We start from the raw sequence: 27,287 nt of genomic DNA on the forward strand, positions 1-27,287 counted from the left end.
CTGGAAAGCATCTGGCAAGTGCTTCTTGAAGCCTGATAATGATTGGAACCATGGAGCTCCACTGGCACACTCAAACAACAATAAAAAAAATGAAAGTAAAAAATGTTTCAGAGAAGTTTATTATTGAAGGAACTCTTATTCTCTATTGACTCATATGAGACCGGGTCTTGTTTTCACTGCATCAAGGGCTGGCTTTTCTACCCTTCCTCATATCAATATCTCTGTTGATCCTTCTGAGTTTGGAACAACACTTCTTCGTTTGCAGAACTTAAATTAGGTTTTTATTCCATTAATCACAAATTGTCAGGATTGGAAAGGACCTCAAAGGTCATCCAGTTCCAACCCCCCTGCCAAGGGCAGGGACACCTCACACTAGATCAGGTGACCACTAGGTTCAAATGGCCAGGAAAATCTGCTCCTGGGAGAAATAATACAATACAGCTTTCATCCAAATTTTCAGAAGCAGATCAATTAATAATGATAATAGATTTTGGAATGATTCATAGAATCATAGAATCAGCCAGGTTGGAGGAGACTTCCAAGATCATCCAGTCCAACCTATCACCCAGCCCTGTCCAATCAGTGTCCTGTCAGTGAGATGTTAGTGAAATGTTAATGCTGACTCTTCAGTGCTGAGTCAAAGGCTGAACTGGATGATCACAGGGTCACAGGATGTTAGGGGTGAGAAGGGACCCAAAGAGACCATCGAGTCCAACCTCCTCTGCCAGAGCAGGACAATACACAAGATCACAGAGGAACACATCCAGACAGGCCTTGAAAGTCTCCAGAGAAGGAGACCTCACAATGATCTCGAAAGTCTCTTCCAACCAGATATATTCTGTGGTTCAGTGATTCTGTGAAGCCAAGGAGCAGAAAGTCTGATTTTATTCCTCAGAAAATAAAACAAAGCATTTGTTTCAATCTCCATTTTTTATTGAAGTCTCCCAGCATATTTTTCTGTTCTGCTATAGGAAAAAAAATGTTTAATAAAAAAGAAATATTCTATTCCTTTCCAAACAACCTATAAGTATCTTCCTGCTTCTTACCCATGCTGTTTCTGGCCTTTGCGGGGGTGCGCTTCAGGATTTCACGTACCTGTGGAAAAGAACAGTGACAGTTTGGCTGTTAGCAGTGTTTTCATCATGGGGCTAGCAATAAAATCAAAACTTTAGAGCTTTCTGTAGAGTTCCTTTCCACACCTATTTAAGTCATACGTTTCAGTCCTCTATAAATTCATGGCTGGAGGCCACAAGTTAACACTTGACAAAGCTATGATAAGTCTTACAAGTGGATTACCTGCCCGAAGATTTGTAGGTTAAATCCTGCTGAGTCACATAAAATATATGAAATGTAAGGACTTGAGGCAGAATGTCAGTTTTACACTAAAGAAAATCACATTCAAATCTGATTTGGGGAAAGAAAGAAAAGAATTAAAAAGAAACTTTTAGCTTTTGTATTTGGACATATAACACCAGAATGCACATAAAGTGAACTGTGAGGATGCTTGTTCTGTGTATGGACATAGCATGTTAGGGAGGAGTTGGCATTGCATATGTAAAGAGAAATCTTGCCTTACCAGGCTGCTGAAGAGCTAGAAGGAGCTGAGAAACACATACAAGATGCAGTGTGCCTAGAAGGCCAAGGTCAATGGCATCCTGGCCTGTACCAAACCCAATGTGTCCACAGCAGGAGCAGGATAGTGATAGTGCCTCTCTACTCAGCCCCGGTGAGGCCACAGCTTGAGTGATGGGTTCAGTTCTGGGTGCCTGTGAGAGTCTAAATCCTCTCTGTTGTTCATCAACAAAGATAAAGATTGCATTGTCCCTCCCTAATCAACAAAGGCAAAGATTGCCTTTGTTAACCTCTGGGACTCAGATTAGGTGCTTGGCCGAAAGCTCAGGGATGCAAATCAACAGACAATGTCTTGGAAATTCCTGGACTTCAGCCTCAACGTCCAGGATGTGTCCATCTTAAGTCAGCTACCCCGAAGAGAAAAGGCTTACCAAGGGTGCACCTCCACCAGACAACCAAGTGTGGATCTCCAGACCTGCACCACCATCAGCAGCACCACCAGAGCTGTCACCCACCAGAACCCCTGATGTACTCCACAGATCATCCCTGGGCCACGCACCCAATTCTCTCTCCCCTCCCATCTGTCACTGATGGTGATATGATCCCAGCTCTTTTCCTTCCCTGCTTCTTCTCTTCTTCTTCATCATTATCTTTCTCTCCCCTTCTCTCTCTCTCTCTCTCCCTTTGTTTTGTTCAACTTTTCCCTTTAATAAATAGTTTTGTGGTGATACTTAGTCTTGTTTACACACCACAGAAATCTATAAGAACAGCTCATGCTCCTCTGGACAGAGATATTCTAAATCTCTGTTCTCTGGACCTTGACAGTGCCACAGGATAAGAAAGACATTGAGGGGCTGGAGGGTGCAGGGAGTCTAGGGAGGGGTTTGGTGGACGTAATATGAGGAGAAGCTGAGGGAGCTGGGATTGTTTAGTGTGGAGAAGAGAAGGTTGAGGGAAGATCTTTATTGTTATCTATGGCTACATGAAAGGAGGTTGGAGCAAGGCTGGTGTTGGTCTCTTCTCCCCAGTAATCAGTGACAGGACGAGAGGAAATGGGTTTGAGTTGTGCCAGAGGAAGTTTAGATTGGACATGAGGAAAACCTTCTTTAGTGAGAGAGTGGTGAGGAGTTGGAACAGGCTGCCCAGGGAGATGGTGGAGTCACCATTCCTGGAAGTGTTCTGGAAGCTGTAGATGTGGTGCTTCAGGAGATGGCTTAGTGGTCATGGTAATTGGGTTATGGTTGGATTCAATGATCTTAAAGGTCTTTTCCAGCTTAGTGTTCTCATTAATTTGTGAATAAGATCTAGTTAAAGACTAGAAAGCAAGGCTTAGAAGTAGATTTGAACAACTGAGAGGAGTCAGTAGAAATACTTCCTTGCACAATACCCCCTACTCCTGGACCCCCGAGCACCTCCAACAAGGGTGTTTCTGTTATACTTATCACTGCTTTGAACTCTGCAGCAACAAAGACATGCAGAAACTGATATTAGCAAAGTAGTCAGCACCACTCCCTGCCAAATCCCATTCAGCACAAAAAGTCAATAAGAAAGTAACTTTTCTTTACTTACTATACGGCTGCGGGTGGCGTTGTCAAAAAAGGTGTCTTTGTCTTTAATGTTATACCTAAAACATTGAGAGGGAAAAAAAAGGACAGTTAAAACAAAACAAATGAAACAATAACAACAACAACAAAAAAAAAAAAAACAAACCAAACCACAACCCAACAAAAACCCAAACACCCAAACAAATAAATCCCTAAAATCATAGAATTATAGAATCATAGAATCAATCAGGTTGGAAGAGACCTCCAAAGTAGTTTTATCCTCCCAGTCATAGTAGCAATAAGATAACTTCAAATATTCTGATTTAAAATTCACTTGTAAACCACAGCAAGTGAGACAAAAGTGGATGTTTAAAGGCAACATAGATGAAATAGTACAGCCATGTACATGGAGATAGTGGAATATTGCAACAGGTTACCCAGAAATGTGTCTGGGGCCCCAAACCTGGAGATATTCAAGGTGAAGCTCAACAGGGCTCTGGACAACCTGTTCTAATTTGGAATGCCCTTGCTGACTGCAAAGGGGATTGAACTAAATGACCTTTGGAGGTCACTTCCAACCCAAACCGTACTATGAATCTATGATAAGAGGGCAGGTTATTTAAGATGTAGTCATTCAGAGTTCCTCCTGGATTGCAGTGATGGTGGGCATAAAAATGAAAAAGTATTGACTAACACAAAATACCTTTTGGATAAGGAGAGTTTGTCTATTGTTTACACAAGATGACGATTTCATCTTTTCCCTGTAACTATGCCCTCAACACTGCCAGGTTCTGAGGTTATGTTATTAACTTCATTACTTTTTTTTCCAGGTGACTAACAAGCCAGCATTTCACTTGCTTGCAAATAACCGTTCCACTGGAATTATCATAGGATCACAGAATGTCAGGGGCTGGAAGGGACCTCTAAAGCTCATCCAGTCCAACCCCACTGCCAGAGCAGGATCACCTATACCAGATCACATAGGAACACATCCACGTGGGTTTTGAATACCTCCAGACAGGGAGACTCCACAACCCGCTGGGCAGCTTGTGCCAGGGCTGTGTCACCCTCACAAGGAAAAAATTCCTCCTCATGTTTCTATAGCATTTCCTGCACCTCAGCTTCCACCTATTGCCCCTTGTCCCAGCATTTGGCATCACCCAGCAGAGCCTGGCTCCATCCTTATAGCATTGTACAGGGTTAACCCTCCAGGAGGACTGACCTTGAACCTGACTCTAGGTGGTCTTGACCCCTCCCCAGGTGACGGTTAGCCCACTCCCCCTTCCTGCCTAAAGGTTTATAAAAGCAGGGGAACTTCCTATTCTCTCTCTCTCTGCACTCCCTGCCTCCTTGCTTACCAGCATCATCATCCTGTCCCTGGTTTCTCTTTGTTTTACCACGTGGCCGTCACCCACGAGGTGGACAAAGCCATCATCATCAACAAATCTGGTTGCGTTTACACATTTTGTATTTGTTTTTTCCCTTCCCTATACCTTTTTAACTTCCCTTCCTCAGATACCTTTTAAATTTATTGTTATACTTTTCTTCTTTTTGACATCCAAATCAGAGTGAGATTATTTATTTGAGTGTGCTTATCTTTTCCTCTCTCTACATCTAATTCCTTTCTTTTGGGAAAGAAGGGGGAAGACGAAGGGCACTCTATAAATTGTTATCTGGTTTTACCAAATATATTTGAGTCTCTGGGAATTTAAATTACAACTGAGGCAAGAACTCACCCTGTACATCTTTATAAATATCTTCTCCGCTCCAAGCTAAAAAAAAACCCATCTCCTCAGTCACTCTGTGTAAGGGAGATATTCCACTCCATCATTTTTGTGGTTCTGTGCTGGACTCTTTCAAGCAGTTCCCTGAGGTCCTTCTTGAATTTAAGGGCTCAGAACTGGGTCCGATATTTGAGATATGGCCTCACCAAGACAAAGCAGGAAAACATCTCTTGACCTACTAGCCACAGCCCTTCTAATACACTCCAGAATGGTGTTGGCCTTCTTGGTCACAAGAGTACATTGCTGGCTCATGGTCATCCTGCTATCCACTAGGATGCCCAGATTCTTTTCCCCTTTGCTGTCTTTCAACAGTCAGTCTCCAAACTCTGCAGATCCATAGGCTTGTTCTTTCCCAGGTGCAAAACTCTACACTTGCCCTTGTTGAACTTCATTAAATTTCTCTCTCTTCATCCCTCCAGACTGTCCAAGTCTGGCTGAATATCCTTCTGGTGTCACATAGCCTTCAGGTGTGGCAGCCACTCCACCTGAAGTGTCAGGTGTCATCAGCAAACTTGCTGACAGTGCACTCTGTACCCTTGTCCATGTCTTTAATTGCTTAGAACTGGTCCCAGTACTGATTCCTGAAGGGCCCCACTAACTACAGGCCTCCAACTGGACTCCATCTCATCGACCACAACTCCTTGACTTAATTATACATTACCTTAAACATTAAAATCATCATTGTGAAATTAAGTTTCCCAGTTTCTTCCCCTCAACCAATCTGACTTGGATTCGATCCTAATGAAAATTGTCAGAGAGGACATGAAATGACCTGGTGGATCATTGTATTTATTACTGTGCTTTATTTATCAGTTAGAAAAACAACAAGAGAGTCATGGGGAAAAAAGGAGTCATACTTGACTCCTGAAGTTTCAGTGGCCTTCCATATCTTCAGGGGGCCTACAAGAAAGCTGGGGAGAGACTTTTTAGGGTGCCAGGTAGTGACAGGACTAGAGGAAAGGAAACAAAGCCGGAAATGGGTAGATTCAGACTGGATGTTAGGAAGAAGTTCTTTAGCATGAGGGTGATGAGACCCTGGAACAGATTGCCCAGGGAGGTGGATGGGGATCCATGGAGGCGTTTAAGGCCAGGCTGGATGAGGCTTACACAGCCTGATCTAGTGTAAGCTGTCCCTGCCCATGGCAGGAGGTGTTGGAACTAGATGATCCTTGCAGTCCTTTCCAACTCTGACTGATTTTACGATTCTAAGTCTTATTCTGAGTCAAAGGGTAGATCTCAATAATTCATTGCTTATCACAGTATCACAGTATCACCAAGGTTGGAAGAGACCTCACAGATCATCAAGTCCAACCCTTTACCTCAGAGAATGGTTTGGGTTCATAGAATCAGTCAGGGTTGAAAGGGACCACAAGGACCATGTGGTTCCAACCCCCTGCCATGTCCAGGAACATCCTACCCTAGAGCAGGCTGCCCACAGCCTCAGCCAGCCTGGCCTTAAACACCTCCAGCCATGGGGTCTCAACCACCTCCCTGAGCAACCCATGCCAGGCTCTCACCACTCTCATGCTCAACAACTTCCTCCTCACATCCACTCTGAACCTACCCATCTCCAGCTTTGCTCCACTCTCCCTAGACCCATCACTACTTGATAGCCTGAAAAGTCCCTCCCCATCTTTTTTGTAGGCTCCCTTCAGATACTGAAAGGCCACAATGAGGTCATCTCAGAGCCTCCTCTTCTCCAGGGTTGGAAAGGACCTCCAAAGCTCATCTAGTCCAAACCCCGCTCCCCACCTCCCCTCAGTCAGCAGGGACATCCTCAGCTAATCAGGCTGCTCAGAGCCCTTCACCTTGAATAACTCCAGGAAAGAGGCCTCAATGACCTCCCTAGGTAACCTGTTATTAGTCAAATTCTAATGATTATAATAAATCTGTAAATAGAGAAAATATCATTCTCCTATCTCTTTCCTTTTTTTTGCCAAATAGTAATACCTTTAACCAAATAATCAGGAGTTTAGTGGTAGGATTTTTACAATTGCACTTTTTGCAGTGCCTTAGCAGAAGAACCCTAGCAGAAAAATCTCTGCAACTTTGATTTCTGTTAACTTGCTGAAACTGAACTGATTGCCAGTGCAAATTCATTTCCTATAAGTCTATTTACCTGACCTTCCCTCAATTTAGTTTTTGGCAGATGTTCATCTAGATGGACCTGAGCAAGGCATTTGACTCTGTCCCACATGACCTCCTGGTCACCAAACTGAAAAAAACAGGGACTTGATGGGTGGAACACTGCTGGGTAAGGAATTGGCTGCATGGTTGTATGCAGAGAGTGGCTATCAATGGCACAATGTCCACCTGAAGACCAGTGACAAGTGATGTCCCTCAGGGGTCAGTACTGGGACCAGTGCTGTTTAACATCTTTGTCAGTGTCATGGACAGAGGAATCAAGTGCAGACTCTGCAAGCTTACAGATGGCACCAAGCTGTGTGGCACAGTCAACTTGATAGAGGGAAAGGATCCATCCAGAGGGACCTGGACAGGCTGGAGAGGTGTGCTCAGGCCAACCTCATCACATTCAACAAGGCCAGGTGTAAGGTCCTGCACCTGAGTTGGCACAATCCCAAGCACAGATACAGGCTGGGTGACAAATAGCTGAAAGCAGCCCTGAGGAAAAGGACCTGGGGGTCTGGGTTGATGAAAACCTCAACATGAGCCTGCACTGTGCACATGCAGCCCAGAGAGCAACTGTGTGCTGGGCTGCATCAAAACCAGTGTGGCCAGCAGGGCAAGGGAGGGGATTCTGCCCCTTTACTCTGCTCTCATCAGACCGCACCTGGAGTACTGTGTGCACTTCTGGAGCCCCCAACACAAGAGGGACATGGAACTGTTGGAGTGAGTCCAGAGGAGGCCACAAAAATGCTCAGAGGGCTGCAGCAGCAGCTCTACTATGAGGACAGGCTACAAGAGTTGGGGCTCTTCAGTCTGGACAAGAGAAAGCTTTGAGGAGACCTTGTAGTGGCCTTCCAGTATCTGAAGGGGGCCTAGAGGAAGGCTGAGGGACTATTGACAAGGTCTTGTAATGACAGGATGAGAGGTAATAGGTTTATATTTGAAGAGGGAAGATTTAAACTTCTTTACAGTAAGGGTGGCAAGACACTGACACAGGTTGCCCAGGGAGGTTGTGGATGCTCCTTTCCTGGATGTGTTCAAGACTAGGCTGAATGAGGCCTTGAGCAACCTATTTTAGTGGGAGGTGTCCCTGCCTACGGCAGGGGGTTGGAACTGGATGATCCTTGAGGTCCCTTCCAACTTAAACCATTCTACAATTCCATGATTCTATATGCTTTCATCACTTGGAAATATAATCCAGGAGTAATATGACAGCTTGGATATTTCCTCAGAATTTCCAGAAATATTCAATGAATTTCTGGATTTTTACTGAAACGGAGCTAGAAAAACTGACCAACAGGAAAAAAACCAAAAAGGTACAGCTTATTTGATTTCTTTTCAGAATTTGAAGTACTCACAAATAGATTTTCTCTCTAGAAAATGGATAAGACAAGTTTTTCATGTTGGTGTTTTCTTGTCGTGGCACCTGGGGTTGCAGAGGTTCAGTCAGCTTGCACCAGATTCCATTTAACGCTTTGAGTATTCCTCCTTCTTCTGTAATTTCATACATCTAGGTAAATAAAACACTGTACATTAGCATGGCACTCCCCAAAATCCACTTGTTTTGTTGTATTTTGTTGTTTAAAGGCTAGAATTTGCCATATCCCTGTTTAAATATTGAAAAGCAAATTTCCCATGAGGAAAGAAAAAGAGAAATATCCACAGCATTGCCAGGGCTGGAAAGCATCACAAAGATCATCCAGTTCCAAGCCCCCTGCCATGGACAGGGACACTTCATGCTATATCAGGTCGCTCAGAGTCACATTCAGCCTGGCCTTAAAATCTTCTTGGGATCAAGTGTTCACCACCTCCCTGGGCAGCCTGTTCCAGTGTCTCACCACCATCATGATGAAGAACTTCCTAATGTCTAATCTGAATTTACCCTCCTCTAGCTTGGGTCCATTCCCCCTAGTCCTATCACGGCCTGACACCCTAAAAAGTCCCTCCCCAGCTTTCTTATACCCCACTTCAGACACTGGAAGGCCACAATAAGATCTCATCAGAGCCTTCTCTCCTCCAGACTGAACAACCACAACTTTCTCAGCCTGTCCTCATAGGAGAGGTACTCAAAATGAGGCATGAAAGGAACAAAGCTGGGAAGAGATCAAAGAGAGGAGTAAAGTATGTAGTTCTATTTCTAGGAAGGGTCTACACATCCATCAGTATAGAAAGGAGAACAAAGCAACAGAACAAGGGGACACAGTCTCTAGTTGTGCTGGGGGAGGTCAAGGCTGGATGTTAGGAGGAAGCTCTTGCCAGAGAGAGTGATTGGCATTGGAATGGGCTGCCCAGGGAGGTGGTGAAGTCACAGTCTCTGGAGGTGTTCAAGCAAATCCTGGATGGAGCACTTAATGCCATGGTCTAGTTGACTGGGTAGGTCTGGGTCCTAGTTTGGACTGGCTGATCTTGGAGGTCTCTTCCAACCTGGTTGATTCTATGATTCTATGATTCTATGAATTGAGGAGCCCAAAAGTGGACACAGCACTCAAGGTGTGGCCTAACCAGTGCTGAGTACAGGGGCAGAGGGACTTCTCTGGTCCTGCTGGCCACACTATTCCTGCTCCAGGCCAGGATGCCATTGGCCTTCTTGGCCACCTGGGCACATTGCTGGCTCATGCTCAGCTGTCAAACAGTGCTCCCAGGTTTCTCTGTGTCTGGCTGCTCTCCAGCCACTCTATCTCCAGCCTGTACTGCTGCATGGGGTTGTTGTGGCTAAAGTGCAGAATCTTGCACTTACTCTTGTTAAATCCTCTGCCATTGAACTCTGCCCATCTATACAGCTTGTCAAGGTCCCTCTGCAGAGTCCTTCTATCTTCCAAGAGATCAATGTTTGCTCCCAATTTGGTGCCATCTGCAAACTTACTAATGGTGGAGCTTACACTAATGTGAGGAACTTGACATAAAGCAAGGTAGCTGCTGCCTTCCCAGCTTTTCAAGCCCTCCTTAAAATCCACCTCTGTGATCACACTTCTGAGTGCAGAAAACCCATTCAAAAATGAATCTGAATATTAAATCATCTCCAAATAAATAGTAATGCAAAAGAATAAAGCCTAAGCAGTATAATGTGATAACAGAAGGCTGACAATTAATTCGGATCTCTGTCCCTTCAATCATGCAAGTAGTTGACAGGACATGGAAGATGCTTACCTTTTTAGTGGGCACTTTGATTTTAAGGAGTTCAGCTTCTCGACTGAGTACTTGCCAAGGTGCATGTATACGGACAAAACTCAGTCCTTGGCTCTTGTTCTGAAACACAAAATAGTGACAACAGTGCATTTGGGGATTACTGAATAGAATACAGTAATAAGGTTTTAAGATGTCAACTCCAACTAAGTCAACAGTAGGCAAGCATAATGACTAACCAACTTCTGTGGCAGGCTCCAAAGTGACCTTCTCTTTAAAAGATTGTAGAATCATTAAGGTTGAAGAAGAACTTCAAGGTCATCAAGTCCAAATATAACCCAACTACCATGAGCACTGAACTACATCCTGAAGCACCACATCTACATGCTTTTAGGGATGGTGACTCCACAATCTCCCTGGACAGCTTGTTCCAAGCCCTCACCAATCTCTCACTCAAGAAGTTTTTCCTCCTGTCCAACTTAAACCTCCCCTGGCACAACTCAAACCCATTTCCTCTCCTTCTGTTGCTGGTTACTGGAGGGAAGACACCAACATCAGCCTCACTCCAATCTCCTTTCAGAGGCAGAGGGCAATGAGATCTCTTCAGAGAAGGATTGGAACCAGATCATCTTTAAGGTCCCTTCCAACCTAAACCATTCTATGAATCAATGAACTGTCTGCTGGAGTGTCATTTGGTTAACCACCTGAAAAGATCAAGGTTCATGTGCCCATGAATACACCTCAGTATTTGCTCTGAAGAAATGATATCAGTCTCATATTGTGAGTCCTCACAATCACCATCGCTTATTCTTTGTATCCTAGCTGTGTCACCGAAGCTAACATGTTGTGTTTAAAGCTCACATGCTTTTTGCCTGGCCATTCATTGGTTATTTAGTACAACCATCCTCAATCAAGTCGTTTTACACTCACAGCTGATGTCCCACAGGACATTCTTCTTGGCCCTGCATTGTTCTACGTCTGTATCATCACGCTCCTTGGTTACATTACTCAAGTGGCTGAGTATTGCCGTGCAGATGACAAACAGATTTGCTTCCTTCATGATCCTTTCCTCAGCAAGTCTATACTCCATCTTACAAAGTTTTCCCAATCAATATCAGGAGTGGAGGGTTTTCAATAAACTGGATCTGAATTATTCAGGAGATATTTATCTTTTGGTGTCTTTTCTCTTTTGCAGAGTTGACTTGGGGCTTCTTGTCTCAATAGGAAAACTCAGCACACAGTCAACTGGAATAAAACCTGGAAGGTCTGGTTTGCTTTTCTGTCAGCACATGAAGGAAAATAGAGGAAATATTTCTTTCAGCCTGTCATGTACATTAAAGCAGGACTTTAAGAATAGACTATGGTTTAGGGTTGGTCTTTTTTTCTCCTGTCTTCTAGTGGAAATATATACAGTGAATAAAATTCAAGCTTCTCCAAGGAGAGGTTTTCTATTTTTCATGCCTTAACACTAAAATACATCAGCACCTGAATCGATGGCAAGTCTAAGATTTATTGCAAACTTATCATCATCAAGGCCATGGAAGAAAAAAAATGTTGGCTCAAAACTATGAAAGGTCTCATAAGGTCTATCTATCTATCTATCTAAATGTACTCCTGTTGATTATGTACTCCTGAAACGTACTCCTGCTGGAAAGCAGCCCTGAGGAAAGGAACCTGGGGGTGCTGCTGGACCAGAAGCTCAACATGAGCCAGCAGTGTGCACTTGCAGCCTAGAGGGCCAACCAGAGCCTGGGCTGCATCATAAGTGTGGCCAGCAGGTCAAGGGAGGTGATTATGCCCCCCTACTGCGCACTGCTGAGACCCCATCTGGAATACTGCATCCAGTTCTGGAGCCACTATGACAAGAGGGATTTGGAGATGCTGGAGCATGTCCAGAGAAGGGCCATGAGGATGCTCAGAGGGCTGGAGCAGCTCTGCGATGAGGACAGACTGAAAGACTCTATCCAGATATGCCCAGATATGTTACGAGTTAGTCTCAGTCTGGATTTCAGAGAGGTTGTTGATAACCGAGAGGTAAGAGTTGTGTTGAGTATTGGGCACCGCAATTAAAGAGTTGGGGCTGAGTCTGGAGAAGAGGAGGCTCCCAGGTGACCTTCTTGTGGCCTTCCAAGATCTGAAAGGGGGCTACAAAAAGTTGAGGAGGGACTTTTTAGGATATCAGGGAGTGCCAGGACTGGGAGGAATGGAGCAAAGCTGAAGGTGGGAAGATTTAGAGTGGACATAAGGAGGAAGTTGTTGTCCCGGGTTTGGGCTGATCCCTCCCCCGGGAAGAAATTCACAACACAAACCCCCCTACTTTTTGAAAGTCAGGGAAAGATGAAATTGTATTTTCTTATAATATAAGTATAACAATGTAAAGAGAAATAATAATTAGAGAAGGAAGGAAGGGAAAAAAAAAAAAAGAAAACAATACAATAACCTTAAGGGAGATGGGGAGGGGGTCAAGCGGCGGCGAAGCAGCAGAAGCAGCAGTAGCCAAAACAGCAGCCGGGGAAGATAAGCGAAGCTGCAGCAGCAGAAGCCAGCGGGAGAAGGGGGAGAACAAACTGTGCTTCTAGACATTAAGCTCTTGATGCTCCAATGAAATTATATTAATTTATCTATTGTTGCCCTTTATGTGGCCTATCCCTGGAATGTTCATCTCTCCCCTATGTCTGAGCTAGAGGATCAGCTCAAACGGCCACAATCCATCCCTTTAATATAATTTACCATTGCAGCATCAAGTCATTCTATGTAACTAGGAATAACATCAGTATCGTAGATGGTCATTTTTTTCAGGCTTCAAGCATCTTTCTTCAATTTTCGGTCATTCATCTTCTTATTTCCGTCTGTCTCAGGCATTGGCTAGCTCAATGCTTTTTTTTTTCAATGAGTGGAACAGAGCAGGACTCTTGGCACTCTCAGGGCTCATGCTCATGGGTAGCAGGCTCTTCATGGCTTTCCTTGGACACCACAATCATCTGCAAAAGAACTCATAACAACATATCTACATTCTTTCTGCCAATGTCAGATTCTTTTGTGGCACACATTGTATTTTACCGTTTTTCTGCATAACCCAATATGTATGACCAGGTCCTTCAGCAGAAACCACCCCTCGGACAGGTGTAGCCTCCCCCGAAGGGGAGAATACCCAAACAGACTTGCCCAACAAATTCTTTTCACGAATGACAGGAACCCTGTCACCTTCTACCTTTTGTAAGACCTCTGAATGAGCTGGGCCAGCTCGGTTGGTGGAACCTCTACTATTCACTACCCAAGTGGCTTGGGCTAGATGTTTCTCCCAGTTCTTTAAGGTTTCTCCCCCCACTGCCTTTAAAGTTGTTTTCAACAAGCCATTGTAATGTTCAATTTTGCCTGAGGCGGGTGCATAGTAGGGGATGTGATAGATCCACTCAATGCCGTGCTCTTTGGCCCAAGATTTTATGAGATTGTTTTTAAAGTGGGTACCATTATCTGATTCAATTCTTTCTGGAGTGCCATGTCGCCACAGGATTTGTCTTTCCAAGCCCAAAATGGTGTTACGTGCAGTGGCACGGGAAACTGGATAGGTTTCCAGCCATCCGGTGCTTGCTTCCACCATGGTCAGCACATATTGCCTTCCAGTCCGAGAACGAGGTAGAGTGATGTAATCAATCTGCCACGCTTCACCGTATTTGTACTTTGCCCATCGCTCACCATACCACAAGGGCTTCAGACGCTTGGCTTGTTTAATAGTAGCACAAATATCACAGTCATGTATAACTTGTGTTATAGCGTCCATGGAGATGTTGATTGCTCTGTCCCGTGCCCATTGGTAGGTAGCATCTCTGCCTTGATGTCCTGAGGAATCATGGGCCCACCGGGCTAAGAACAGTTCACCTCAGTGTTCCCAATCTAAATCCAAATCACAATTTACATCGGTCTGAAACACCTTGGCAGCTAGATCTGCCTGATGGCTGTGCTGATGTTCCTCAGTAGCTTTACTTTTGGGTATGTGAGTGTCTATGTGTCGTACTCTTACAGGGATTTTCTCTAGACGGGTAGCAATGTCCTGCCATAAGTCAGCAGCCCAAATTGGCTTTCCTTTCCGTTGCCAATTATTTCTTTTCCAGTCCTTTAGCCAACCCCATAAGGCATTAGCCACCATCCATGAATCAGTATAGAGGTAAAGCATGGGCCAGTTCTCACGTTCAGCCACATCAAGAGCAAGTTGGATAGCTTTTACTTCTGCAAACTGGCTTGACTCACCTTCTCCAGCTTTTGTTTCGGCCACTGCCCGTATAGGGCTCCAAACTGCAGCTCTCCATTTTCTCTTGTTTCCAACAAGGCGACAGGAACCATCAGTAAATAGAGCATAGTTTCTTTCTTCTTCAGACAAATCACTGTAAGGAGGAGCTTCTTCAGCCTGACTCATTCGCTCCTCTGGAGGATTTACACAGTTTGTACCTTCTGGCCAGTTGGTGATCATCTCCACTATGCCAGGTCGCTCAAGGCTCCCCAAGCGTGCTCGCTGTGTTATGAGAGCCATCCACTTAGACCAGGTAGCATCGGTTGCGTGATGTGGCGATGACCCCTTTCCCTTAAACATCCAGTTCAAAACTGGTAATCTGGGAGCCAAAAGAAGCTGAGAGTCTGTTCCTATTACTTCTGAAGCAGCTTTCACACCTTCATAAGCAGCAAGGATCTCTTTCTCTGTTGGTGTATAGTTTACTTCTGACCCTCTATATCCTCTACTCCAGAAACCAAGTGGTCGGCCACGTGTTTCTCCTGGGGCTCTCTGCCATAGGCACCAGGTTGGACCATTATCACTCGCAGCCGTATACAGAATGTTCTTAATGTCTGGACCAGTTCGAACAGGCCCCAAACCCATTGCATGAACTACTTCCTGTTTTATCTGAACAAAGGCTGCTTGTTGTTCAGGTCCCCACTGAAAGTTGTTTCTCTTTCGAGTTATATCATATAAAAGGTTTTACAATTTGGCTGTACCCAGGGATGTGCAGCCTCCAAAATCCAACTGTTCCTAAGAAAGACAATGTGTCCTTCTTATTTGTGGGATTTGCCATGGCAGAAACCTTATTTATCACATCCATTGGAATGTGCCGGCAACCATCTTGCCAACGAATTCCCAAGAACTGAATCTCTCTAGCAGGTCCTTTCACCTTGTCTCGCTTTATGGCAAAACCTGCCTTCAGCAGAATGTCAATTATTTTGTTACCTTTTTCAAAAACTTCCTGTGCCGTGTTCCCCCAGACAATGATGTCATCAATGAACTGCAGGTGCTCTGGAGCTCCACCTTTCTCCAATGCATCATGGATCACTGCATGACAGATCGTTGAGCTGTGCTTCCACCCCTGGGGCAAATGATTAAACGTATACTGAATCCCCCTCCAAGTGAAAGCAAATTGAGCCTTGCATTCTTCTGCTATTGGAATAGAAAAGAAAGCATTAGCAACATCTATGGTTGCATACCATTTGGCCTCCTTGGATTCCAGCTCATATTGGAGTTCTAACATGTCTGGCACAGCAGAACTCATGGGCGGAGTCACTTCATTTAGGCCGTGGAAATCAACTGTAAGTCGCCACTCTCCATTTCCCTTTCGCACAGGCCATATGGGACTATTGAAAGGTGAATGGGTTTTTTTAATGATGTCCTGGCACTCCAGATGACGAATCAGATCATGTATGGGCACCAAAGAGTCACGGTTTGTTCTATATTGCCTGTGGTGTACAATTTGGGTGGCAACTGGCAACTTCACATCCTCTACATTATGCTGCCCAACAACTGCAGACTCATCTGAGAGCTCAGGCCTAGCAGACAACTTCAATTTGTCTCCAACAGCTTCTACAGTTGCTATTCCAAAGGTCCACTTAAAACCCTTGGGATCTTTAAAACGCCCTTCTCTCAGAAAGTCAATTCCCAAGATGCAAGGTGCATTTGGACCTGTTACAATGACATGCCTTTGCCAATCACTTCCAGTCAAACTCATCTCTGCCTCTAACCTTGTCAATTCTTGAGAGCCTCCTGTAATTCCAGAAATAGTAATAGACTCCATTCCTTTACAGTTTGAAGGCATCAATGTGCATTGTGCACCCGTGTCCACTAGAGCCCTGTATTTCTGAATTTTCAAGGTACCAGGCCATTTAACATATACATTCCATTATATTCTGTTGTCTTCCTGGTCCCTGGCCTCCGCCTGGTAAGAGGCAGGGCCCCCCTAATGTTGGCCATTACAATTGCAATTGGCACAGTGTTTAGTGGTGTTAGTTGAATCATCACCAGAACCATCTGAGTCATGTGGTGAAACTGAGGCGACTACTCTTTTAGGCTTCTCACTCTGTAACTCTCTCACTCTTTTTAGGAGAAGAGAGGTAGGTTTTCCATGCCATTTATCCATGTTTTCACCAAACTGGTCACGTAGGATTAACCAAAGAGACCCATGTGACTGTTGTCTATTTTTTTAGTGAGTTAGGTTGAATTGGTCTTCTAGGAAGACGTCTATCCCTGATGGCCGAGACATGTACCCACTCTGAGGGTGAAGAAGAAAGTTCACTGTCCTTTGCCAACTGGGATAGGGAGGTTTTAAATTCCTCCTTGAGTTGTTTCATGCTATCTTTAATCTCTTCAGTCATAGTATTTATGGCTCACACCATAGCATTAACCGTAAGGCTATCCTCCATTTGCCTCATTTGATCAGCGAATTCACCCACAGTCATAGAAGTTGTTGCATCGTCTTTCCCCACCATCTTACTTGCCAATGTATGGGCATAACTAGAGGGGGCAAGCTGAATAAGTTTCTTTAGGAGAGCTCGGCTCATTGGTATCTCCTCAGGGTTCTCTGTTGTATAATCTCCATAGATTAGCTCTCTTATGGCCATCTCTCGCAAGCACTGAACCCCCTGTTCAATTGTGTTCCAGTGTAAGGGTCTCCAGGGTAAATCATCCCTGTTAGGGTACCGCAGTACCACAGTTGTCAATACGCGTGACCAGAGGTTAGAGTTGCCACCGAGATGTCCTAAGTGCTTATCTATGCCATTGTCTCTCGAGAAAACTCCCAACTGCCTTACTGTCGGAGGGTTTATTTTTATGGTGTCCATGCCTCCATGCCAGCATCTGTTCAGCCAACTCATCAGCAGTTCTCGCTCTTTCCAGGCATAGTCTTGCCTAATATGCCTGACCTCCTTCCTTGGCAACGGGGCTCCCTCCTCATCATCACTATCGTCACTATCATTCGTCTCCTGAATATGTTTTTCCTTTGCTTTTGCCTTTCCACTCCTTGTGCCCACAAGGGTACTGGCCTTCACACCAGCCGATGTACCTTCTCCTGGATCCTCTTCCTTTTGTTCACCCTGCTCTGGTTTATCCCCATTGTCATCTGAGCTATCTCGACCCCCAAGGCTAGCTGCCATTTTTCTCCTCGTTTTAACCGGGGCAAGGGCAACCTTATCTAAAGTAAACTCTGTCTTACTCTGGGAGGTGGTTTTCACTGAATCATCTGAGTTTTGTTTGTCTGCCTGGCTCTGTTCCACACGCGGTGGTGGGGCTGAGGCTGAGGCAGAAGGACCCTTCCCCACAGCAGCAACAGCAGCCGGCTCAGCAGAGACAAGCGGGGCTAAGGCAGGAGCAGTGGCATTAGCAGGCTTGATGGCGTTAGTGGGTTTGCCTTCCGAGGACCTCGCCGCCTCTCCTGGGACCGCTTCCAGTCCCCTGGTTGCAGGCGAAAGAAACTTTGCCTCAGCAGCCTCTCTGCTGGCAGAGGCTCTGGTGTCAGCGACCCTCCTACAGATCAAAACGTTCGAGCCGCATTTTCCACAAACCAGTTCCTCAACTTTATCTGTCCGAGGAACTTTGCCATAGCCCACACCGTCTGCAGCCAGATCTGCCGCCGCCGCAGCAGCCCTTTGTGACTGCACTTCTGCAGGGGTTCCATCGCCTCTACCTTTACTTTCCTCCGTTCTATTAGGTACGAATGGGAACCAGATTGTTTCCTGCCTCCATGCTTCAGGGTCAGTGGGGTACGGGCCATGTCCAACAATCTTTTCTCCTCTCAAAGGCTCCGAGGCAGGACGTTTCACTGCTCGGCGAGCAGTCCGTCTGCCCGGTGCCGTGGCCCTCCCTCCCCCCGCTTCGGTTGCAGACTGTTTCTTTAACCCTTAGCTCCCTGCTATTGCCTCCGGAGAAGGTAAAAACCTCACTTACAGCCTGTTTGTTCCTGCATCTCTCTCGTCTCCACACTACAACCAGACCTACAACAGCAGCCAAAACCATCAAGATCACACATATTAGGCAGGCTACTGGGTAGCTCATCTCTTCCAAATAACTCCTAGTCTCTGACACCAATGTCACATATGGCACACCCTCAACGACATTCCTAAACCCTAAAATATTCCTAACAACATCTCCAACCTTCCTTAGCACAGCTTTTACCGAGTCCCAGACCATCTTAGCAAAGAATGAACACACCTGGTAGCGCACCATAGCTGTAAAACACTGCTGAACCAACAGAGTCAGAATTGAGGCAATAATAGGCCAGAATATATCAAACAACTTCATTTTTCCTTGATGTTCTTATTCTGATTATAAATCAACAGGGGGAAAGGAAAAAAAACAAAACAACAAGCCAAGATCGTGCCCCACGTTAAGGCGCCAAAAGAGTCCTGTCCCGAGTTTGGGCTGATCCCTCCCCCAGGAAGAAATTCACAACACAAACCCTCCTACTTTTTGAAAGTCAGGGAAAGATGAAATTGTATTTTCTTATAATATAACAATGTAAAGAGAAATAATAATTAGAGAAGGAAGGAAGGGAAAAAAAAAAAAGAAAACAATACAATAACCTTAAGGGAGATGGGGAGGGGGTCAAGCGGCGACGAAGCAGCAGAAGCAGCAGTAGCCAAAACAGCAGCCGGGGAAGATAAGCAAAGCTGCAGCAGCAGAAGCCAGCGGGAGAAGGGGGAGAACAAACTGTGCTTCTAGACATTAAGCTCTTGATGCTCCAATGAAATTATATTAATTTATCTATTGTTGCCCTTTATGTGGCCTATCCCTGGAATGTTCATCTCTCCCCTATGTCTGAGCTAGAGGATCAGCTCAAACGGCCACAGTTGTTCAGCATGAGAGTGGTGAGAGGCTGGAATGGGTTGCCCAAGGAGGTGGTTGAGGTCCCATTGCTGGAGGTGTGTAAGGCCAGGCTGGATGAGGCTGTGGGCAGCCTGCTGTAGGGTAGGGTGTCCCTGTTTATTGCAGGGGGGTTGGAACTAGATGATCCTTGTGGTCCCTTCCAACCCTGACTGATTCTATGATTCTAAAAAAAATCAGCCTTTGGTCTTGTTGCAGAGTTTTGTGAGGATGTAAAGTGTATCACTAAGATTGAGCCCTGAGCAGGAGCTTCATGCTTTGCTATTCTCAAAGGCAGCCTCTGCTGCTCCCTTCTCTGTGACCCATCTGGGCACCTCCTCAGCTGGCTCACACCCCCTGCAGGGAGCTGGTAGGTTGCTATTTTATGTTAACTCAGGCTGGTCTAAGAGAGGTTGTGGTGTCTCAAATTCTTCCCATTCCTCCACCTCCTTGATTCAGTAGTGACATTCAGATACATAGAGAGTGAATTTCTTGAGTCAGATCAGTTCCCTGAAAACTAAATCCTAGTGTTGAAGAGAAAATAGTTTTTAAGCAGAGCCACACTTTGAGTGATCACATCCTGGCAGCACTGCAAGACAGAGGAACATGGAAAACACATTGCTCAGAGCAGGAAAGAAGAGGGCAGATTCACAGGATCACAGCTTGCTAGGAATTGGAAGAGACCCAAGGAGATTATTGGGTCCAGCCCCCTTGCCAGAGCAGGACCACATAACCTAGCACAGATCACAGAGGAACACATCCAGAAAAGCCTTGAAAGTCTCCAGAGAAGGAGACTCCACAACCTCTCCGGGGAGCCTGTGCCAGTGCTCTGTGATCCTTAAACTCACAGGACCTTTTAATTTGGATCAGCCTGCCATATGCCTTCAGAATGTTTGCAAAAATGAAAAGAATAGCAAGAAAAAAATACCACACATTTGAATTCCAGTATCTGAAGAGGGCCTACAGGAGGACTGGGGAGGGACTATTTATGAGGCCTTGTAATAACAGGATGAGGGCTAATGGGTTTAAATTTGAAAAGGAAATATTTAAACTAGATACTAGGAAGAAGTTCTTTACAGTGAGGGTGGTGAAACACATAGAATCATAGAATCAACCAGGTTGGAAGAGACCTCCAAGATCAGCCAGGCCAACCTAGCACCCAATCCCATCCAATCAACTAAACCATGGCACTAAGTGCCTCATCCAGGCTTTTGCTCAACACCTCCAGGGATGGTGCCTCCACCACCACCCTGGGCAGCCCATTCCAATGCCAATCACTCTCTCTGCCAAAAACTTCCTCCTAACATCCAGCCTAGACTTCCCCTGGCACAATTTGAGACTGTGTCCCTTGTTCTGTTGCTGGTTGCCTGGCAGAAGAGACCAACCCCACCTGGCTACAGCCTCCCTTCAGGTAGTTGTAGACAGCAATGAGGTCAGCCCTGAGCCTCCTCTTCTCCAGGCTAAACACCCCCAGCTCCCTCAGCCTCTCCACACAGGGCTGTGCTCCAGGCCTCTCAGCAGGTTTGTTGCCCTTCTCTGGACACATTCTAGTATCTCAACATCTCTCTTGAATTGAGGGGCCCAGAACTGAACACAGCACTCAAGGTGTGGCCTGACCAGTGCTGAGTACAGAGGAAGAATAACCTCCCTTGTCCTATTGGCCACACTGCTCCTGATCCAGGCCAGGATGCCATTAGCTCTCCTGTCCACCTGGGCACACTGCTGGCTCATATTCATCTACTATCTACTAGTGACCCCAGGTCCCTTTCTTCCTGGCTGTTCTCCAGCCACTCTGTCCCCAGCCTGTAGCACTGCTTGGGGTTGTTGTGGCCAAAGGGTAGAACCCTGCACTTGGCCTTATTAAATCTCCTCCCATTGGCCTCTGCCCACCCATCCAGCCTGTCCAGGTCCCTCTGCAGGGCTCTCCTACCCTCCAAGAGGGTGCTGAGAGAGCTGGCAGCTGAGCTGGCCAAGCTGCTCTCCATCATTTTCCAGCAGTCCTGGCTCACAGGAGAGGTCTCAGGAGACTGGAAAATGGCCAACGTGGTCCCCATCCACAAGAAGGGTCGGATGGAGAAACCTGGGAACTATAGACCTGTCAGCCAGACCTCAGTGCCAGGGAAACTGATGGAGCAGGTTATCTTGGGAGTGATAACTGCACACCTGAGGGATGGCAAAGAGCTCAGGTCTAGCCAACATGGATTTAGGAAGGGCAGATCCTGCCTCTCCAACCTGATCTCCTTCTATGATCAGGTGACCCACTTGGTGGATGTGGGGAGGCCTGTGGATGTGGTCTATCTGGACTTCAGCAACGCCTTTGACACTGTCCCCCACAGTAAACTGCTGGCTTAGCTGTCAGCCCACGGCTTGGATGGTAACACTCTGTGCTGGATTAGGAACTGGCTGGAGGGCCGGACCCAGAGAGTGGTGGTGAATGGTGCCACATCCAGCTGGCGGCTGTCACTAGTGGTGTCCCTCAGGGATCAGTGCTGGGCCCCATCCTCTTTAACATCTTCATAGATGATCTGGATGAGGGCATGGAGTCAGTCATCAGCAAGTTTGCAGATGACACTAAGCTGGGGGCAGATGTGGCTGAGTTGGAGGGCAGAAGGGCTCTGCAGCGGGACCTTGACCACCTGGACAGATGGGCAGAATCCAGTGGGATGGCATTCAATAGCTCCAAGTGCAGGGTGCTGCACTTTGGCCACAACAACCCCATGCAGAGATACAGGCTGGGGTCGGAGTGGCTGGAGAGCAGCCAGACAGAGAGGGATCTGGGGGTGCTGATTGATACCCGCCTGAGCATGAGCCAGCAGTGTGCCCAGGTGGCCAAGAGAGCCAGTGGCATCCTGGCCTGCATCAGGAATGGTGTGGTCAGCAGGAGCAGGGAGGTCATTCTGCCCCTGTACTCTGCACTGGATAGACCTCACCTTGAGTACTGTGTTCACTTCTGGGCCACTCAATTTAAGAAGGACATTTAGATGCTGGAACATGTCCAGAGAAGGACAACAAGACTGGTGAAAGGCTTCGAGCACAAGCCCTACGAGGAGAGGCTGAGGGAGCTGGGATTGTTTAGCCTGGAAAGGAGGAGGCTCAGGGGAGATCTTCTTGCTTTCTACAACTACCTGAAGGGTGGTTGTAGCCAGGAGGAGGTTGCTCTCTTCTCTCAGGTGGTCAGCACCAGAAAAAGAGGACACAGCCTCTAGCTACACAGGGGGAAATTTAGGCTGGAGGTGAGGAGAAAGTTCTTCACTGAGAGAGTCATTGGACACTGGAATGGGCTGCCCAGAGAGGTGGTGGAGTCGCCGTTCCTGGAGCTGTTCAAGGCAGGATTGGACGTGGCACTTGGTACCATGGTCTAGCCTTGAGCTCTGTGGTAAAGGGTTGGACTTGATGATCTGTGAGGTCTCTTCCAACCTTGGTGATACTGTGATACTGTGAAGAGATAAACACCTGCTCCTATCTTGGTGCTAGCTGCAAACTTACTGATGTTGGACTCAATCCCCTCATCCAGATCATCAATAAAGGTGTTGAACAGGACTGGGCCCAGTACTGATCCTTGGGGAACACCACTAGTGACAGCTGCTAACTGGTTGTGGCACCATTCACCACCACTCTCTGGTGGTGTATGGTGCCCAGGGAGGTTGTGGATGCTCCCTCCTTGGAGGTGTTCCAGGCCAGGTTGAATGAGGCCTTGGGCAACCTGTTCTAGTGGGAAGTGTCCCTGCCTATGTTGAGGGGCTGGAACTGAACAATCCTCCTATTCTCTAGGCTCCCTCAGCCTCTCTTCACAGGGCTATGCTCCAGGCCTCTCACCAGCTTCATCACCCTTCTCTGGACATGGTCCAGTATCTCAACATCCCAGAACTCAACATGCCCAGAACTGAACACAATACTTAAGGTGTGGCCTGACCAGTGTTGACTACAGAGGTAGATTAACTTCCTTTGTCCTACTGGCCACACTGTTCCTGATCCAGACCAAGATGCCATTGGTTCTCTTGGCCACCTGGGCACACTGCTGGCTCAGTGGATGCAGTGCACGTTTCCCATCAACTGAACTAAACAGATAGGTAAGGAATATTTAATGCCTAGACATTTATAAAGAATTGATTATTTATCTTTTGACTAATAAGTTTTATGATTTCTAAAAAGCAACCTGTAATGAACACAGCAATTACAGGCAGAGAAGTACAGAGGGTGTGACAGGTTAAAAAAAGAGAGGAGTTGTGTTAAGAACAGAAGCCAGATGAAGGAAGATTTCAGTTGTGAGAATTATCTGTAAAGCTTAATGCAGACATGCTGCTAAGAGAACATTTTTTCACCCTTGCTCCCCTTCACGTGCCCCTGAAATCCCATTTGCCAGTGACAAGAGTTAGCATTCACATAATTCTCACCTCCTTTTTCCTGTTGCTTTTTGTCCATCAATGAAGTGCATCTGAGCTGGTAACCAGAACCACAAGGAACCCAGACAGGATGGCCAGGGAACACAGGGACAGAAGGTTCTGTCCCCATTGATATCTTCAGAGTTTTTGCCCAGTTAGCTTCTATGCCTTTCTCCCCATGTATTTAGTAACATGAAAGCATAGTAATATTTACTTAAGCTCTATTCCTTAAAGTCTGTCATTTCACAGCAGTTTTGACATTGACTCAGCTATGAATCTTGCAAGAATTTCAGCCTAGCTCTCAGTCTTTGTTACTTCAGGGAACCTAAAGGAGAGAAGCTGCTGGAGCAGTTCATGTGCAGGAGGTAAGAGCAGCTATTTAAGCTCCTGCCATTTGCCTCAGTGAGGTGACGGGACTTGCAGGCTGCTGAGAGCCAGGATGAACTTTGATCCGCAAAGGTGCCTTCCCCTTTACCATGAGCATAACCCAAACACAAACACTCATCTTAGATATTAGGCAATATGAGTATACTCTGCCCTGTTTCCACTTGGAAGAGCACTTAGGTTTGTATTGAGGGAATGGCCTTATGGATCTTACATTTCTCCCCCCTTCCCATGTGATTTCAGATGTTCAAGTAACAGGAAGATGTCCACTGCCTCCCTTCCTGGATTTGGTTTTGGATCCAGCTTTGCTATGTAGTTCCTTGGCTACACTTCATGCAAAGAGTGATCGCCCATTGGAACAAGCTGTCTGGGGAGGTGGTGGAGTCCCCATCCCTGGAGGTGTTTAAAAGGATGCTGGATGAGACACTTAGTGCCATGGTTTAGTTAAATAGAAGGGTTGGGTGATAGGTTGGACCCAATGATCCTGGGGGTCTTTTCCAACCTGGTTAATTCTGTGATTTTAATTACACTGGAGTGCTCTGTAATTATAGGCCAATTACTTTCTTTATTAATTACCACTGACAGATACAGGTGAAGGCAGACATTACAGAGCTACCTTTTAGTCTTTCGTGCAGCTTAAAATTCTGCATCATCAAGCAAATTAGTTTTACATTATGATTACACTTAAATCCCTTATCAAATAATGGAAATGGAGAATTAATGACAAGAAGCAGAGTGCATCTCTACAGAGTAGCTTTAGTGATCTCAGGAAAGTTGCCAATAACTAGATTATAAACTACACCCACTTTTTAGTACTAAAATAATCTGTCTTTAATAGCATAATCCAGAAGATCTCCTGATGTGTGGGGTTTGTCCTGCCAGGAAGTGAGTCCAGTAATGCTAGCAGAGCATTATAAAGATCTGGAAATTAACAACAATTTACAGATGGATGTTGGAGGATTAAAAAAAACTTTTCTGTGAAGAGACTTGCCAGTTGGTGGCCAGATGTGACAAAATGTCCCTGAACCAATGAATTCTTTCCACAAGAGTCACTTGTGAAGCATGGCTCACAGGTGAAAAACAAACTGGGATCCCTTGTGGGGGAAGCTATGACTTACGTAGTTACCATGGTGCTTTCAGATGCCTCCTGCAACAGATCATCTGAAAAGTAAAATCAGTCCTCTAAATGAGCAAACTTTGGTGGCTAGCTGAAGCTGAGCTTCGACAGCTTCAGGTGGGCAGTCTCTTAAAGACAGAGCTATTTCAAAACAGGGAAAAATAGGGGAGATAAAAGACATTGCACAGGTCTCTTTGAGAGAAAAGTCATGGAGTATGAATCCTTGCATATGTAGCAGTCCCCAGATTTTCACAGAGGAGCACATGTGACTTTCACATAAGCCTGTGGCTGGTTGATGAGCAGAAGGAAAGGAAGGGCTGAATCACGTAAACAAAAGAAAGAACCACAGCATTGCTACAAGTCCCAGGATCACAGGATGTTAGGAGTTGGAAGGGACCAAAAGAGATCATCAAGTCCAACCACCCTGCCAGAGCAGGACAATACTGTCTAACACAGATCACAGAGGAACACATCCAGACAGGCCTTGAAAGTCTCCAGAGAAGGAGACTCCACAATCTCTCTGGGGAACCTGTTCCAGTGCTCTGTGATCCTCACAGTAAAGAAGTTGCCCCTTGTGTTGAGGTGGAACCTCTTTTGCTGCAACTTACACCCATTGCTCCTTGTCCTATCCCAGGGAGCAGTGAGCAGAGCCTGTCCCCCCTCTCCTGCCCAGCTTTCAGATATTTATGGAGATTGATCAAATCCTCTCTAAGTCTTCTCTTACGCAGCAGACTTCCTTCATTTTCTTTAAAAGATCCTCCCACTATTTGCAGGATCACAGGATGTAAAGGGTTGAAAGAGACCTCTGGAGATCTTCAGGTCAAACTTCCCTGCTAAAGCAGGTCCATAGAATCTAGCTAGGTCACACAGGAATGTGTGACCTCACATGAGTCTTGAAAGTCTCCAGAGAAGTAGACTCCACAACCTCTCTGGGCAGCCTATTCCAGTACTCTGTGACCCTTACAGTAAAGTTCTTCCTCACATTTGGTGGAACTTCCTGTGCTGTAGTTCACATACATTGTAACTAACATTCAAGCTTAACAGCTTGGCTATGACTCCAGCTCTAATTCCAAAATGCTTCCTTTTCATACACAATACAATACAACCTTTAAAAATGTGTACACTACAAAATGTCTATTGAATCATAGTATCAACCAGGTTGGAAGAGACCTCCAAGATCATCCAGTCCAACCTAGCACCCAGCCCTAGACAATGAAATAGACCACAGCCCTAAGTGACCCATCCAGTCTTTGCTTGAACACCTTCAGAGACGGTGACTTCACCACCTCCCTGGGCAGTCCTGTGAGGAGAAGCTGAGGGAGCTGGGGGTGTTTATCCTGGAGAAGAGGTGGCTCAGGGCAGACCTCATTGCTGTCTACAACTACCTGAAGGGAGGTTGTAGCCAGGCGGGAGTTGGTCTCTTCTGCCAGGCAAGCAGCAACAGAAGAAGGGGACACAGTCTCAAGTTGTGCTGGGGGAGGTCTAGGCTGGATGTTAGGAGGAAGTTGTTGGCAGAGAGAGTGATTGGCATTGGAATGGGCTGCCCAGGGAGGTGGTGGAGTCATCATCCCTGGAGGTGTTGAAGAAAAGCCTGGATGAGGCACATAGTGCCTATGGCCTAGTTGATTTTACGTTTCTATTTCCAGCCCTGCAGATGAAGGATGAGATGCAGCATTGCCAGCCCAGTGGCTGTATAAATGTTATTGATAGGATTCAGGCCCAGTTTTATACATCTTTAAATCATTTGGAAGACTTTTTGACTAAGATACTTAGTATCTAAGCATTAATTGCCTGGATGTTAGTTAAAATACACAGAGTCTGCCCACTCACCTGTTCAATCACAACACAACCATTAAAGAAATAAACAACAGGGAAAACAGTATGGATTTTTTAGCTTTGGCACCACAGCCATTCTGCCCACCCACATGCTGTCATGGATCCTTCTTTTCGTATCGATTGCACCACACCAACACCTACATTTGGAGATTCTCAAAAATCCTCTCTGAAATCCTCTCTACTATGCCCTGGTGAGGTTGCAACTGGAATATTGTGTCTAGTTCTGGGACCCTTGGTTCAAAAAGGATCTCAAGGGAACTACTTGAAAGAGCCTAGCATAGAGGCACAAAGCTGCTGCAGGCAGTG

The 27,287-nt window shown here is 46.0% G+C and overlaps 1 protein-coding gene across 1 annotated transcript in view; it reads right to left on the minus strand.

The window, feature by feature from the left end:
- Positions 1-27,287, minus strand: part of ANO2 (anoctamin 2) — a 246,683-nt gene that overhangs the window by 189,598 nt on the left and 29,798 nt on the right. Inside the window, 4 exon segments of the mRNA XM_064142873.1 lie at positions 1,047-1,095; positions 3,142-3,196; positions 8,386-8,537; positions 10,175-10,273. Of these exon segments, the coding sequence (XP_063998943.1) occupies positions 1,047-1,095; positions 3,142-3,196; positions 8,386-8,537; positions 10,175-10,273 (355 nt within the window).

The sequence above is a fragment of the Pogoniulus pusillus genome, chromosome 4 (genome assembly GCF_015220805.1).
Source record: "Pogoniulus pusillus isolate bPogPus1 chromosome 4, bPogPus1.pri, whole genome shotgun sequence".
Lineage (NCBI taxonomy): Eukaryota > Metazoa > Chordata > Aves > Piciformes > Lybiidae > Pogoniulus > Pogoniulus pusillus.